Genomic DNA, 15,469 nt, shown 5'->3' with positions numbered 1-15,469 from the left:
TCTCGATTATTAATCTTTTCTTTTGAGAAATCATATAGCACTCCAATCTTTTGATATTCACGCTCACCTAGCTTGTCTTTTAGTATTTAATAGGCTTGTGAGAGCTTTTTGGGAACTGTAATAACCTTTTGACAGCCCATCAAGTAGTAAAAGACAAGCTAGGAGTGCGTGAATATCAAAAGATTGGAGTGCTAGTATCATTTTCCTTTCTTATTCATAGCTACACCTTTTTAGAAGGGCGATGATTTTTTCAACCCCCTGTAGACTAATGCGCCCCTCTTAAATCGGGTTGCCTTTTCCCAACCCTAACCCAACCCCTCCCCCCCCAAGGAAATGCCAACACAACGCAAGCCAAAATGGGGTTGATTGCACCCCAAGTTCCATTAGCAAAACATGGTCGTGCTCACAAGTCATATCAATAGTCAAAGAAAATAAAAAACTTTCAACTGTATTATTTCCTCTCTCTCTCCTCTACCTTCCTGACAACGAGGTGTTGGGGGCAAATCCTAGAAAAAAAGGTAAAGAAAACGAGAATCAGAGAGAGGGGAGAGAGAAAGAGTGCCCTAAATTTTCTAGGGCACGTTCTCTCTAGTGCAGGGCCGTGACCTTTTCGCCCGCAGAGATGCTCGAAAACCCTCCTGAACCCTCTATCAAGCGATACGCCCCTCCTTCTCAAAGGCAAGACACACTCTCCTTCTCTTTCCTTTCTAAAATCTCTATGCCCCATTTTCTATTCCATATAACATTCTTCTTTTGTTTTTTTTTTTTGTCTTATTTACATGATTCTTATGATGAGGGTTTCTATGAATTTGGTTTTGGATTTTTTTGCTTTGACAATCCAAGATATTGAATGTTGTGTTCTCTCAAGGGCATTGGGGATTCTCTTAGGCCGTGTTTGGGTTGCAAGAAAAGCATTTCTTAAGGAAATTTTTTTCTTGAATAGAAGGTTCCTCTAACTAAAAATTGAATAGGGTTGATTCCAAATATCTTTTTTCTTGTGAGGAAAAAAAGGTAGCAAATCTTTCTAAACATTTTCCACAAAATTCTTTCAATCCAAACCGGGCGTTAGTAGTTTCAGATTTCTTGATTTTGGTGACAGTATTTTTGCTTCAGTTAGGTCCTGTTTGGATTGTAAGAAAAACATTTCTAATGAAATTTTTTTTTTCTTCCAAAATTTAGAGTGGAGTAGTGTGGTTTTGGTTAACTTAGAGGGATATCATCATAAATAGAAGGCTCCTCTAGATAAAAATTGAATAGGGTTGGTTCAAGTTATCTTTTTTGTGTGTAAAAGTTTAAAATTATTTTTCCTTTCCAAACATTTCTGGAAAATTCCTGCAATCCCAAACAGGGCTTTAGGGATGATGATTTCAGTTGTTTTGATCAAATCTCTCTGGATCAAAGGAACTGTCAATCTTGTTGCAACTCAAAACCCACTAAGGAGATTGATACAATTACAACTAAAACTAAGCACGTTTCAAAATTAAAGGCCTGGTTTAGCTGTCCTACGAATTTGGTATTGCACCCCTATCTCTACTCTGACTGTTGGGTCCCATTTTGAATTGGTCATAGTCGAAAAATATCACCAATTGGAAGATCATAGGCATCTGATTTGTGCTCTGAAAGTGGACTGTTAAACAAAAAATGGTGAATGGTTCACATTCAACTCCAGAAAATCCATTGATCGGAGCCTTTCAAAAAATAAAAAAATAAAAAGAAAATGCATTGTTCGAATGTAATAACCCTTATGGATCTCCTTCTAAGTTTATATAAATCCATACATAAAACTCAAAAATCACAATCTCAGAAAGGAACAGGATTTACATTCATCACATGGACTGTCCTGCAATTCCCAATTACCAATTACAAAAGAGTATGATGGGGGAGGGAAATTGAGAAGAGAATAGTGGAGAAAATGTGGAAAGAAGATGATGGTTGTTGGATCCAAGGTCGCACTGCACTTGGAATGGACAGTGGATGGAGGTAGAGGATGCTCACTGCATCTTCTTCCAAGAGTTGGATGGATAGAGGGGTGCCCAATGTAGGAGATGCACTATCTCACTACGATGGTCGGCTACACTAGCCAAATTCACTTCAATACAATGAGGTAATGAGCAAGCAGAATAATTCCTTTTCCTTACCTAGCCAAGCTACTTGTAAGTTATAACCAACGCAAAAGGGGGTGACCATATCAAATCAATGCCCAAGCAAAAATGTTCAAGATAGTGACTTTTGCTCAAGAATGGACACAAGGGGTGCCCCTATCCTCTTTGAATGCTAGATGGACCTTGCCCCACGCCCATTGGCCTCACAAGTGGACCACCTCCACATGATCCGATTCTACGGATGATATGCCCAATCACACAAAAGAGGCCCCACACGGTCCAATCCTTTCATTTCCATCTAATCCATAATACTTAATAAATTTTCCTAAAAAGGAACATTACATCGAATGGCTAGGATTTTCCGGTCAAAGTGATCTTTGTGTGGTTGCTCATCCGTGGTGCACCTCCAATCATTGTACATGTGTACAGGGAGATGGGCATACTGATATTACCATCTTTTTCCCTTGCAAGTTTGGCATGTTATACCATCTCATTAATGGTAATAAGCCAACTTTGAATTTAACTGATCTGTCTGCCAAAATATTTCTAACAGTATTGTCATGAAATTCCAAATCAATTACTGGTCAATGTTCAGTTCCAAATTTCATTTATTTGTATGCCAAAATATTTATTTCTTGATGTAAATGAAAAATCCATCCACCGAGCCACTAAGGAGTGATGGTATCTCTTTCTCTATGAGTGTTTTTCATGTTATTGGTTCATTCTTTTTTTGCATGCACTGCATTACTATAACTAGCAGTGCATTACTATAACTTTAATTGCTGATTGGCTGAAGGTATTTACTCACTGTTCTCATTACTGGCACGGCATCCCCTTCCAAATATGATTTCCTACATATTCTTATGAACTTGTTACTTGTTATCTATTAACACTTTAATTGGGTCCTTTAAGTGTTATGGTTGTTGTTTGGTTTGTGCTAGCTAACCATCTCGTTATAGCATTGGAATTATATGTTTCGTGAGTTTTAACTTTTGTCGGCACATTACTTTGATAGTTATCTTGAATTAGCATATGCTCTTTTCTTTTAATGAACAACTGTGTGTTTAGAGGACTTAACTGTGTTTTTCCCTTCATTGGGCATGTCATTCTTGTAGGAACCGTCTCCTCAACAGGCGCAAATCTGGAGGTAAGTCATGTCATCATACTTCATCTTTTTAACTGATAAATTTCAATTAATGATCCAACTGTCGGGGTCAATTCAGAATTCAGTTCTTCGATTTCTTAGTCTGACTTGGTCACTCACATTGATAAAAACATTTTGTAGGAAACTTCCAATCTTTTGAAATATCTTTTCAACAGGTAGAAGAGGTCAATATTTATGTGCATATAATGATACAGGGAAAACTCATAGTCGGCGAATGAAACATTTCTGGTTTGCTTGACATGAAGTCCTTGCAAACCGGGTTGGAGACAATCTATCTGCAGTATCACCTCTTCACCCTAGGCAGGAATGGGATGAATCCAGGCCTTTCTGTGCACATTCGCTTAGGCACCCAGTCATCAGTATTGCACATAACCACATTGCCGTATATGACATTACTACGATTGTTCAAAATAGCTTGTTTCCATTGCCAAGTTGATTCAGTTTGCATAGCCTCTTCAGTACTGAGTTCAAATACCAACTTTATAAAAATTGGCCTAGTTAAGGATCTTAAAATGTGATCTCCTATCATTTTGAAATGCTTTGCTGTTTTCATATGAGTTTCTCACTTCTCAGAAGGTTAGGGACCTAGGCTGCCAATGGTTTTACCATCATGCCATGTATGAGACCAAGATACATCGTTGTTGTTAGTATAGAAGTCTACAATCTGTGCCATTGTTTGAGACAGTCTTTTGTAGTCTCATAATACCCATGTTGTGCAGGTCTTAGGCCTGCATCTGTCTTCAATTATAGGTGACTTTATGCTTTACTCTCACCTCCCTGTGGGAATAATTAGTATATAACTATGACGTGGTTGTAATATGACACTATCTGGTAGAAATGAAAAACTGCTACTCTTAGGATAAGCCTGGGTATGAATGCATGCAAATCCGTAAAGGAAATCTGCTTCTTCTGAAAAAGAAATTGATTTTAAGCATTAGACTTTTCGAGAGATTAATGCATTGGTGAGTTGCCTGCAGCCTATTAGCACATATAGTCTTTCGAATGATATAAATAAGTAGTACTTCATGAATTGGATATATCATCTATATCATTAGAAACAATACTCTTAAAATGCACTGGATGGAGTGGGCCTTGAAACTTGAAATTCAGTTTGGCTTTAGTTTTGGCATTGCCGAATTCACAGATATGCCAAAGAAGTAGCAGTCTGGCTTCATTTGAGAACTGGACAGGGTTTTTGGGAGGCCCTAGCCCCATGTTCATCATAACTGGTTTCCTTTTTATCTCCAAAGCCCTTTCCTCGGAAAAGAAGTTTGTATAGCCGAAGTATTATTGATATTTGGTCTATTATATCCTCTTAAGGAATCACTTGTTACTGATCAGTTGCTTTACGCGGGACAGTTTTTTTTTTTTTTTTGGTAGGTGAGCTGGGATTGTACCCCCGACCTCAAAGTTAGGCGGGACATTTGTTATTACTTATTGGACATATTTATATGTATATAACAGTATAAGTATGTGTCTGTGTATGTCTTTATGTTGTGCAATTGTCTATTTTTTCCGTTTTCTTTTCCTCTCTTTTGAATTTTTGTGAATTTTAAATTGGTTCCATTTCAATTTGGCAGAGCGCCTTGAAAGAATAAACTACTCTTATGGGAACGATGGAGAGAAGAGTCAACTTACTCCTCCAACCAACATTTCTGTTCTAGATCATGGGGAGGCAGGTAACAACAGTCTTCCAAACAAGAGCCTACATCAAGGGCTAATACCTGTTGGAGGGTGTTGTAGCAGTGCGGCTGCCCAGCTCTTGAGTGAGCGTATGTATGCAGTTTCATTTTGTTACATTATTTGATATTTGTTGCTTGAACCTGTTTTTATCTAGAATATTATTGTACAGAACCGCAGCATAGCAATAGGACTGAATTATGCTTTGCTCATTAACAGATTCCTTGATCAACATGTTCTCAGTGTACTACGTGTAGTTGTCAACAAGTGACTCGATTTCTTAATTTTATGACTAGTGACTCGACTCAACTCATGACTCGTAAGAGTTTTTGACAAGAATAGAAATTTAGTTGAAAAAATATAATTATATATAAAAAGATGAAGCATGTAAAAAATACAACCAAATAGCACATAGATAAAGCACTAAGCCAAAAATATAAATAATTACATGTAACTTGCATGCACACAAATAATTAAGTTCTAAGTTCCAACTTCCAAATTTTCAACCATTAAAACAAGAAATCCTAGGCCCAACGACTCAATTCGTAAGAGTCTTATTTTTTCGAGTCGACTCCCAGCGACTCATTCGAGCCACCAGACAACTCGGAAGAGTCTCCAACAGAGGCGAGTCAGCCATGCGACTCGCCTCGAAAGCCCAACTCGACTCGAGTCGTAAGAGTTTGATAACTATGACTGTAAATGATGGATTGCTTGTGTTTTGGAACTTATTGAATATTCCCTTCTTATGTCCGCTTGTTTCTAATCCATTATTAGTTCACCATTGGAAGGTGATTCTAGTGATCATACATGGAAATGGGGCATAGTGGCAGCCTAGCAGGAATCTTCTACCCAAGAGGCCAAGACGTTCCTTGCGCACCATAATTCTGTTCTCCTTTTGGTATCTCCTTTTTTTTTTTTTTTTGAAAGTTGACATATTTCATTAATACTAAGATAGCATTTGGGACCAGGAGTCCCAACCTGCAATACAAAATATTAAGTAGTATTGGCCTGGGCATACCCGAGACCAATTTAAAATGAACCAAAATGAGTCGAAGTAAAAGGCATACACTACTTTTTTCTATTCAACAACATGCCTTCTTTACAACTTCCATAGCATTCTTTCAAATCTTTCATCTGTATCCTTCTGAAACTGCAAATAATTCTAGTTCACCTAACAAATACCTCTGAAACTGCGGATAGACTAATTCTCCTGAAAATACCAAACTTGCACTCTGAAACTCTAAAATTCTAGATCTAACGTAAAACTCCAAGAAGATATAGCAATGCTAGAGTATCCAGATAGGAAAGCCTAAGCGAAAGACAGAGTCTCTCAAACCAAGACTGATGAAGATTGAGTAGTTCTGGATATCGACAGGTAATTCACAATGCTATTTAAACGATAGTCACCTAAGGTTACCTATTTAAACAATTTTGTACTACGATTTGTTATTATTATCTTTTCTAGATCTAGATATTCTAAGGTTGTTCATACACATCCACTATTCATGCATATTCGGTGTATTGAATTTGTTACCCTTTCACGGAGTAATTATGGCGTTTCTGTTTTGATTTGTTTAAGGTGCCATGGGAAATTCGGGCTTCTATTGAAATGCTTTTCAGAAGCTTGGTGTGGACCATTCGTAGTTACTAGGTAGAGGTCACATATATTGTCAAAGCAAGGAATAGTAGAAATTTCATAAACAAAGGAAAGATATGATAGGGTTATATGAGAAGACTAAAAATTGGATAATAGGGTTGGCTTCGTTGTTCAAAATTTTGTGGGCTTTTGTGTGGAAGGAGTTCAACGATGTAAGAGGTGAGGACATTCTTAGGTTTTCCACATTCACTGAGAATTTACAAAGTATCAGATGTGTTAGTTGAAGTAGTGTCTCTAGAATGGAGCTTCTTTCAGGGTTTCATTTACCTTTGACTTAATCTATTATTTCTTGTCTATTTATTTTGGGGATAGACCAATAGAATTGTTTAGCAAAGGTGTACCTTTTGTAAATTATATGATCTTTTATAAGTTCTTTTTTTTTGTGAGTATATTAAATTCTTTAGATGGATGTGCGGCCACACAAGGTTAGATAGAATTAAAAATGAAGAATTCGTAAAAAGGTGGGGGTGGCACCAATTGAGGAGAAGATGAGAGAGCACCGCTTAAGATGGTTTGGACATATCCAACGTAGGCCTTTGGATGCTCCGGTGAGAAGAGGTGACTCGTGCCAAATTGATGGAGTAAAAAGAGGTAGGGACAGACCGAAAACAACTTGGGTAGAAACAGTGAGGAAAGACTTGATAGCTAGGAACATGACATTGGATAGGATAGAATGGAAGAAAATGATCCACGCAGAAGAACCCAACTAGAACCAGGATTAGAGCCGGGTAGATTCCTTTTACTTTCTTCATGAATTTTTTCTAAAGGATTCATTTTAGCCGACCCCAACTAGTTTGGGACAAAGGCTTTGTTGAGTTGAGTTGAGTATATTAAATTCTTTAATATTATTTATACAAATGCTTCTGTAGCCACTCCCATACCTATTTCTTTTCAGAACTGCTGCTTCGTTGCTACTCCCAGCTCCTAAGTTATTAGTAAGTACCACTTCGCTGCCCCCACAGCTGAATTAGCTCTTCCTCCCTCTATCTCTCTATACCCACACGATGCTAGCATGGGTCTCAAGACATTACAGGGAATGTGGTTATTGCTAAATTTTTTTCATATCAAACATTTTAAGCCCTCCAATCAAATGTTATGGCACCATTATAGCGAATTAGATTAGTCGAGTCTCTAGACTTGACTAAGCTAATAGTAGATGGGTGATTCGCTAAATGTTATAGGGTGGCTAAAGGGTAGCAAGTATTTCCCCTGGAGATTCGCTTGTTGGATCGATGAGATCAGGAATCGAATTCGAGGGTCAGAAATAGTTTTCCAGGATGTCAAAAGGTCTGATAATTCAGAGGCAGATAGGCTTGCCAGGGATGGGGTGGGGAGGCAGGAGCTAGAACTTTTTGATTTTCTTCCCCTGTGAGGGTTTATTTAGTTAGCATGTTTGTATTTTCTTTTCTTTTTTTCAGCTTTTCTTTCTTGTTGCTGACTCTCTTGGTCAGCTTTCTGTATTCTTAATGATATCTTGCCATTAAAAAAAATCAAATTTTAGAAAATTTAATTGATTATTTTCAGCTCGTGTCATCTCCATGGTGTAGATCTCTTGAATCTTGATTAATTGTCAGATTATGCGAACACTATTGGCTGACTTAGGCTTCTCAAACGCTTCTATCATTCTCCATGTATATATGTGCATGCAAATACATGTATAGTACATATGTATGCGCATGTATATATAATTATGTGTATGTATACATTTATACATAATTGCATATACACATGTATATATCCATACATAATTATATACAACACATATACATGCGTCTTTGTATATATGCATACATACATACATGAATGCATACATACATACATACACACACATGCATACAGAAGGAAAAGATACCTGCAAACCCTTTTTTCTATACTGGCACTCTGCTCTTTATATGCATATATGTTTGTGTGTGTGTGTGTGTAATGATACTTGCAATCCCTTTTATTTTATATTGGCACTCCCTTTATTTTGTGCTATACACTCACATACATAGGGAAATGATACTTGCAATCCCTTTATTTACGCTTTTGTAGTCTTCTGTTAAAGGCTGTTACAATTTTTCCAAAAGCTATCAAAAGCCAATCAGACAAGTGTTTTGTAGCTCTGATACCAGAAATTATGTAGAACTAGAGAGGGGAATAAAACTCAAGCAATTGGGCTAAGAGAAAACCCAATAATATTCAGTCGATCAAGGGTTTGGATGTATTTACACACATATACACAGATCTAACTGTTGAATTTAAGATCAAGTCGATCTATAAATCCAACGCTTGAGATTGATCAAATCTAACCATAGGTTTCAAGATCAAATTCAATCACTTGAATCTTTGGCACGTTCTGTGTCTCAAACAATATTCCACGGTAATTTTTGAACCTTTAAAAGACAATTATATATATGAAGTAAAGTAGAGAAAAGACGATGAATACCTTTCCCCTATTTTTGCAAGGGCGGACCTGAGCCTAGGATTCCTCATATATATATATATATATATATATATATATATATAGAGAGAGAGAGAGAGAGAGAGAGAGAGAGAGAAAGAGAGAGAGAGAGTTAAGTGATTCTAGTCTACCGGCTAGATAAGCCTCTCTAGTCCCCTCTTTTAATAGCCATCAGATATTAAGTGAAATGATCCCAGCCCTCCACCCTAAATAAAGAAATCCGTCTCCCCTTTCGACTCTACAACTCCTCTCCCTCGCTCAAATTCGAGAATCTAGGGTTTTTGGTTTGGCCGAAGGCTACGAAGCTTCAAAGATGCATCTCTCTCACTCTCCTCTTCAAAGTGACGATCGTTCAATCTCTCCTTCATCGACTCAAGAAACTAGGGTTTCTTTCTTCGGCGAGTTAAAGCTTAAAGGCATTTGGTTTCTGGTTCAATCTCTCCTTCATCGATCTCTGTCACTCTCTCTTTCGTCGATCTTCAAGGCATCTGGTTTCTGGTTCGAAACCCAAAAGCAAGTTTAGATGCAAAAGACCCTATCGGGTTAGGGTATGTACTTATTTATTTATTCGTTTTTTTGTTTTCTCTTCAAATCTCTCTCTACTGAAGCGTTCTGGTTTATTTCCTTCGAACCCTAGCTTCAGTCTCGAGAGACTTATGATCGAGAGAGAGCTGAATCTTTTTATTTAATGGAACCCAAATGTTTGGAATGTATTGAATCTTGTTCTGAACCAACCCTTTCTTAATGGAACCCTTGTTTAAACTGTTATTGAATCATGTTTTTTTATGGTTAAGAGATGATTTCATTACCAGTTGTGGGCCTTGTGGCTTGTTTTGTTTGCTTAAAATTTAGATTTCTGCTTTTTTTTGTTTTGTTTGCTTAAAATTTAATATTGCATGGGCTTGGAAATTTGGATGAAGTAGTTTCATTTGTTTGGTAAATTTGACAGAAATGTCACAATGGTTGCCTAGCTAAATTGCATAATTGCCCACAAATATTGCATGGACTTTGAAATTGTATTGTTTGTATGAGGCTTAAATCCGCTGGTTTTTCTTTATTTACTTGTTTCCTTCTATGAAGTTGTTCATTTTCACTCACTGTTGTATTTGTTATTTGTTATTAAAAGGTGCTGAAGTTGTATATACGTGATGGATAGTAATGTGTCGCAAATTTGTGAGCATTTGATTGATGAAGTTGACTGCTGTAATAGGTTAGTTGTGGTTGATGACAATGAAGTTGATGTCAATCAATTAGATATGTTGAATGAGGGGGTAATTCCGAATGAGAGTGTTGTAGGTTATGTTGATAACGAGCATGGGTGTAGTGGTACCGTTACTACGCCTAATAAGGATGATGGAGGGAGAAGTGTAGCTAATGAACCCTTTCTTAATCAGGAGTTTGAAAACCTAGAAGCTGCGTATGAGTTTTATAATGTTTATGGGTTGGCTACAGGGTTTGGTGTACAGAAAACCCTACCATAGTTCAGCTAGCTGGTTTTGCATCAAACCAAACAACACTTCTACTCTCACTTATAACGTCCAGTCTCAATGCCTTTGGCTCCATTGTCAGCATTTACTTTATAGCCAGGGAGGAAAAAGCTTCTTATTATTAGTTTATCTGGTGTTATAATCTCACTTGGACTCCACTCTGCTGTTTTCCATGAGACTACTTAGATTGGCAGAGTAACATTATTTAAAAACTTTCACATGTTTAGATGCAATTTAGCTGTTCTTTAAGCCTACGATCCAACGAATTCTACAAAATTCCTGCATGCCTAACATAAGATATAAGAAGATAAGTGCACTAGCATCTCTTTAAACATAATTCAAAAGAAAGATACATTCAGTGCCAGATAGATGCACAAGACGCGCCAAATATATCTTTCATAAAGCTCCAAATATACAAGTTTTTTTCTAAATCTCTTTCTAGGGTTACTCACTTAGTACTAGAAAGGAAAAAAAGAAAGAAAGAAGAAAACCCCTATTACTACACAAACTTTAAACATGGAATTTTCATTTTTCAGCATCATAACATCATTCTTAAGTTCGTTGTTGCGGTCTTTAAACATGGAATTTTCATTCTTTTGCATCATAACATCATTCTCAAGTACGTTGATGTGGTCTTCCATCGTCCTGCCTTCGCGTCTGTTGTGAACACTCGACTCCCTGCCTGACTCGTTCCCGTCAAACTGAAGGTTAGCCCAAAGGAAATATTCGTACCTGTAGCCCTGCATGTTACTGACGTTGTTTAGAATTTCAACAACTTACCAAAAAACTAGAGATAGAATGAAAATCTCATGTGTAAGTCAACTAGGTATCCGACACATCTGAAGTATGGCCAGCCTTGGTTATTGTTTGTTACTTTGTGCAATTTTACGAACTGCTGGCTTTTCACAAAGGCAGTATATGGCTGTTGGTCGTACGCCACGTGAGATACCACTAGTGTTGTTTGAGGATCCCATTTTTTGTGCTTCTATAATTAAACAAAAAAGATTTTAGAGAGTAAATGAAGAATAATTTAAGCATAAAGCATCAGAACACCAAACAAACAAAAAACATGAGGATTCTTTCAATACAAAGTTCCAACAAATGGGTTCCTACTCAAATCCAACCTAGTTCTTCGAACCAGAAGCCCTAGCTAACATGTTTCAGCATTTTTGAGCATTTTTTGTGTGACTAAAAATTAGTTTTGTCAACATTTCTCAGCATTTTACACCACTTTTCAGCAAAAAAAACCTAAACAGCAAAATATCTCAACATGGAGGACAAAATATCTCAGCAAAAAAAAAACCCTAAACAGGGAAAACTAGTTTTCTCAACCAAAAACCATGAAGTCTTTTTTCTCAGCCAAAAAAAAATCCTAGAGAGGAAACCCTAGTTTTGTCGACCACAAAAATGAAGCAAAAAGAATCAGATACAATCAGAGGCATCATATAAGTTTTAAAAGATAAGATACAATCAAAGCAAAAAAAATGGCATCAATCTGGTGAACCCATTTTTGTGGGTTCAATATGTTGAACGAAACCCATTTTTTCTCAGCCCAAAAAAAAATGGCATCAATCTGGTGAATGAAACCCTAGATTCAAAGGGTTTCGTTCACCAAAGGCATCAATATCAGATTTAAAAAATCTAAAACAAAACCCTAAGATATTTCTGGTTTAAAAGTTGTAGGTTTTTTTTGTTCGAAACTAGGGTCTCTCAATTGAAAGCCCTAGTTTCGAACCAAAAAAAACCCACAGATCTTAAGTGAGAGACCCTAGTTTTGAACCAAAAAACTCTTGTTTAGAACCAAAAAGCTCACAGGTTTCTCAACAGAACACCCAAAAAGTAGGGTTTTCATTTGAGAGACCCTAGTTTTGAACAAACAAAACCTATATCTTTTAAACTAGAAATACCTTACGATTTTGTTTTGGATTTTTTAAATCTGATATTGATGCCTCTGGTGAACGAAACCCTTTCAATCTACGGTTTCGTTCATCAGATTGATGCCATTTTTTTTTTTGCTGAGGAAAAAGGGATTTCGTTCACCGGATTGAACCCACAAAAATGGGTTTACCAGATTGATACCATTTTTTTTGCTCTGATTTTATCTTATCTATTAAATCTCATATTGATGCCTCTGATTGTATCTGATTCTTTTTGCTCCATTTTTGTGGTCGACAAAACTAGGGTTTCCTCTTTAGGATTTTTTTTTTTAGCTGAGAAAAAACATTTTTTCATGGTTTTTGGTTGAGAAAATTAGTTTCCCCTGATTAGGGTTTTTTTTTGTTGAGATATTTCGTCATCTAAGTTGAGATATTTTGCTGTTTAGGTTTTTTTTGCTAAAAAATGGTGTAAAATGCTGAGAAATGTTGACAAAACTAATTTTTACTCACACAAAAAAATGCTGAAACATGTTAGCTAGGGCTTCTGGTTCGAAGAACTATGTTGGATTTGAGTGGGAACCCATTTGTTGGAACTTTGTATTGAAAGAATCCTCATGTTTATTTTGTTGGTGCTCTGTTGTTTTATGCTTAAATTATTCTTCATTTACTCTATGAAATCTTTTTTGTTTAATTATAGAAGCACAAAAAATTGCATCCTCAAGCAACACTAGTGGTATCTCACGTGGCGTACGACCAACAGCCAGATACTATCTTTCTGAAAAGCCAGCGGTTCGGAAAATTGCACAGAGTAACATAAACAATAACCAAGGCCGGCCATACTTTAGATGTGCCGAATACCTAGTTGAGTTACACATGAGATTTTCATTCTATCTCTAGTTTTTTGGTAAGTTGTTGAAATTCTAAATAATGTCAGTAACATGCAGGGCTACAGGTGCGAATATTTCCTTTGGGCTGACCTTCAGTTTGACGGGAACGAGTCAGGCAGGGAGTCGAGTTTTCACAACAGACGCGAAGGCAGGATGATGGAAGACCGCATCAACGTACTTGAGAATGATGTTATGATGCTGAAGAATGAAAATTCCATGTTTAAAGACCGCAACAACGAACTTAAGAATGATGTTATGATGCTGAAGAATGAAAATTCCATGTTTAAAGTTTGTGTAGTAATAGGGGTTTTCTTCTCTTTTTTTTCCTTTCTAGTACTAAGTGAGTAACCCTAGAAAGAGATTTAGAAAAAACTTGTATATTTGGAGCTTTATGAAAGATGTATATTTGGAGCGTCTTGTGCATCTATCTGGCACTGAATGTATCTTTCTTTTGAATTATGTTTAAAGAGATGTTAGTGCACTTATCTTCTTATATCTTATGTTTAGCATGCAGGAATTTTGTAGAATTTGTCCAAGTGAGATTATAACACCAGATAAACTAATAATAAGAAGCACTTTCCTCCCTGTCCTGGCTATGAAGTAAATGCTGACAATGGGGCCAAAGGCATTGAGACCGGACGTTATAAGTGAGAGTAGAAGTGCTGTTTGGTTTGATGCAAAATTAGCTAACTGAACTATGGTAGGGCTGTAATACATAACTGTGTTTATACCCACAAACTGCTGACAAATTTGAAGCCCGACCCCTGCGATAGGCCCTCCTCTGTTTCAACTTCATGGGGTGGGTATATTTTCATTAATATGGATTTCGCTTCCTCTTCCCTTCCCTGAAATTCAGAAACGAAAACAGAGACCGTGGTTTCATTAGTATGGATTTCGCTTGTTTTCATTACTCAGGACACCCAGCTGCATTTTACATGGCAATCAGGTCACTTCACGTCTTCACCCCTTCAAATGTGAAAAACATTAGCCCCGTTGCACTCATAGATACACTGTAGCTGGGTGTGCGAAGTGATGGAAAGGGGCGCATTTATCATTTTCCATAGCAAAGCCTTGTTTGTTTTGGATTTGGAGAATTGATTCTGGGTCATGTGAGTGAAAAGTTCTCAGTCAAGTGACCAAAAAGAGGCCTAAAATACTCACCCCTTTAGTATCTTCTAGCAACATAGTCTCATCAACGAGGAGCACAAACAAAGCGTAATTCAACACAATTTCTATATAATTTTTCTTTGAAGACCTTCTTTTACAAGACGTCCAAACATGAGAATGAAGAGTCTGTGATTAAGCAGAAAGTGTTATTTCTGTCAAATCCATGATTCTACAGGGCTTGTTGTCTTGCTGGATTATTTACACTGGGTAAAATAATTCCTATCCCTAACATTCCATTCGGCCCTGGGAAACAGATTTACAATCATTTCATATACCCATTAAACTGGAATTTGAAACTTTATTTTGATGGGCCATAGGAAAAAAAAACTGCTGTAAGAACTACAGTTAAACTTTAGATAATAATGTCTTAAACAAAACAATGCCATCTATTCAAATGTCTTTAAAACTGAAATGGTTGCAATATACAGATATGGTTCCAATGCTCCAGGGTATGTGATGGCACCATGACATTGTTTCCAACAAATACAAGTGCCAATTGAGCATGAGGATGTCATTGTTTGTGATGGCACCATCTCTTCTCTGCGATTCCAAAAAGCATCGACAAAAAATCTATTGTACTTGATTGCTATTGGGCAAACAGTGCAGTCGAGTTCAAAAGCACCCTGAAAATATTACATGGAAAAGAGAAAATTAGTAGCAAGAACCACGCACAATCAGGGCTGAAATTAAAAAAAAAAAAAAAAAAAGGTTGAACAAGTGATGCATTTTAAGGGAAATAGAAACTCTACATGAAAATCAGTTAAACTACATACAAATGCTAGAGTATCATTCCATTTTCATAAGAACAAATACAGTGAAGAATGTATCAAGAAAATACACTAACCTATTTCAATCTGCCATCAGGCCCTCTTCCCCTTCTTCCCCTTCAAACTCCGGTGTGGGCATCTATTGGCACACACATAGTAAGAACAAATAAGTGATATATGTTAATTCATGTGATTTAAAAATGAATACACAGGTAAGCACAAGTCCAAACCATTTTT

At 36.9% G+C, this 15,469-nt stretch overlaps 1 protein-coding gene and 1 long non-coding RNA gene across 3 annotated transcripts in view; both read left to right on the top strand.

Annotated features, from left to right (window-relative positions):
• Positions 1–436: 436 nt before the first annotated feature.
• LOC143858387 (uncharacterized) overlaps positions 437–15,469 on the top strand; it is a 31,464-nt gene continuing 16,431 nt past the window's right edge. The window contains exons 1-3 of one of the 2 annotated variants that reach the window (XM_077369026.1): positions 437–678; positions 3,218–3,249; positions 4,848–5,039. In XM_077369026.1, the coding sequence (XP_077225141.1) occupies positions 623–678; positions 3,218–3,249; positions 4,848–5,039 (280 nt within the window). In that variant the 5' untranslated portion in view covers positions 437–622. The remainder of the gene's footprint in view (positions 679–3,217; positions 3,250–4,847; positions 5,040–15,469) is intronic. The other variant, XM_077369025.1, reaches the window with a different exon arrangement.
• LOC143858388 (uncharacterized) lies at positions 5,048–13,789 on the top strand. Its single transcript, XR_013238940.1, has 2 exons — positions 5,048–13,272; positions 13,356–13,789. It is a non-coding gene; the product is annotated as an uncharacterized LOC143858388 (long non-coding RNA).

This window comes from Tasmannia lanceolata, unplaced genomic scaffold (assembly GCF_043159265.1).
Source record: "Tasmannia lanceolata isolate RefF3 unplaced genomic scaffold, GAP_Taslan_0.1 ptg000026l, whole genome shotgun sequence".
Lineage (NCBI taxonomy): Eukaryota > Viridiplantae > Streptophyta > Magnoliopsida > Canellales > Winteraceae > Tasmannia > Tasmannia lanceolata.
Note: the sequence above shows the minus strand (reverse complement) of the source record. Positions and strands in the feature narration are given on the sequence as shown.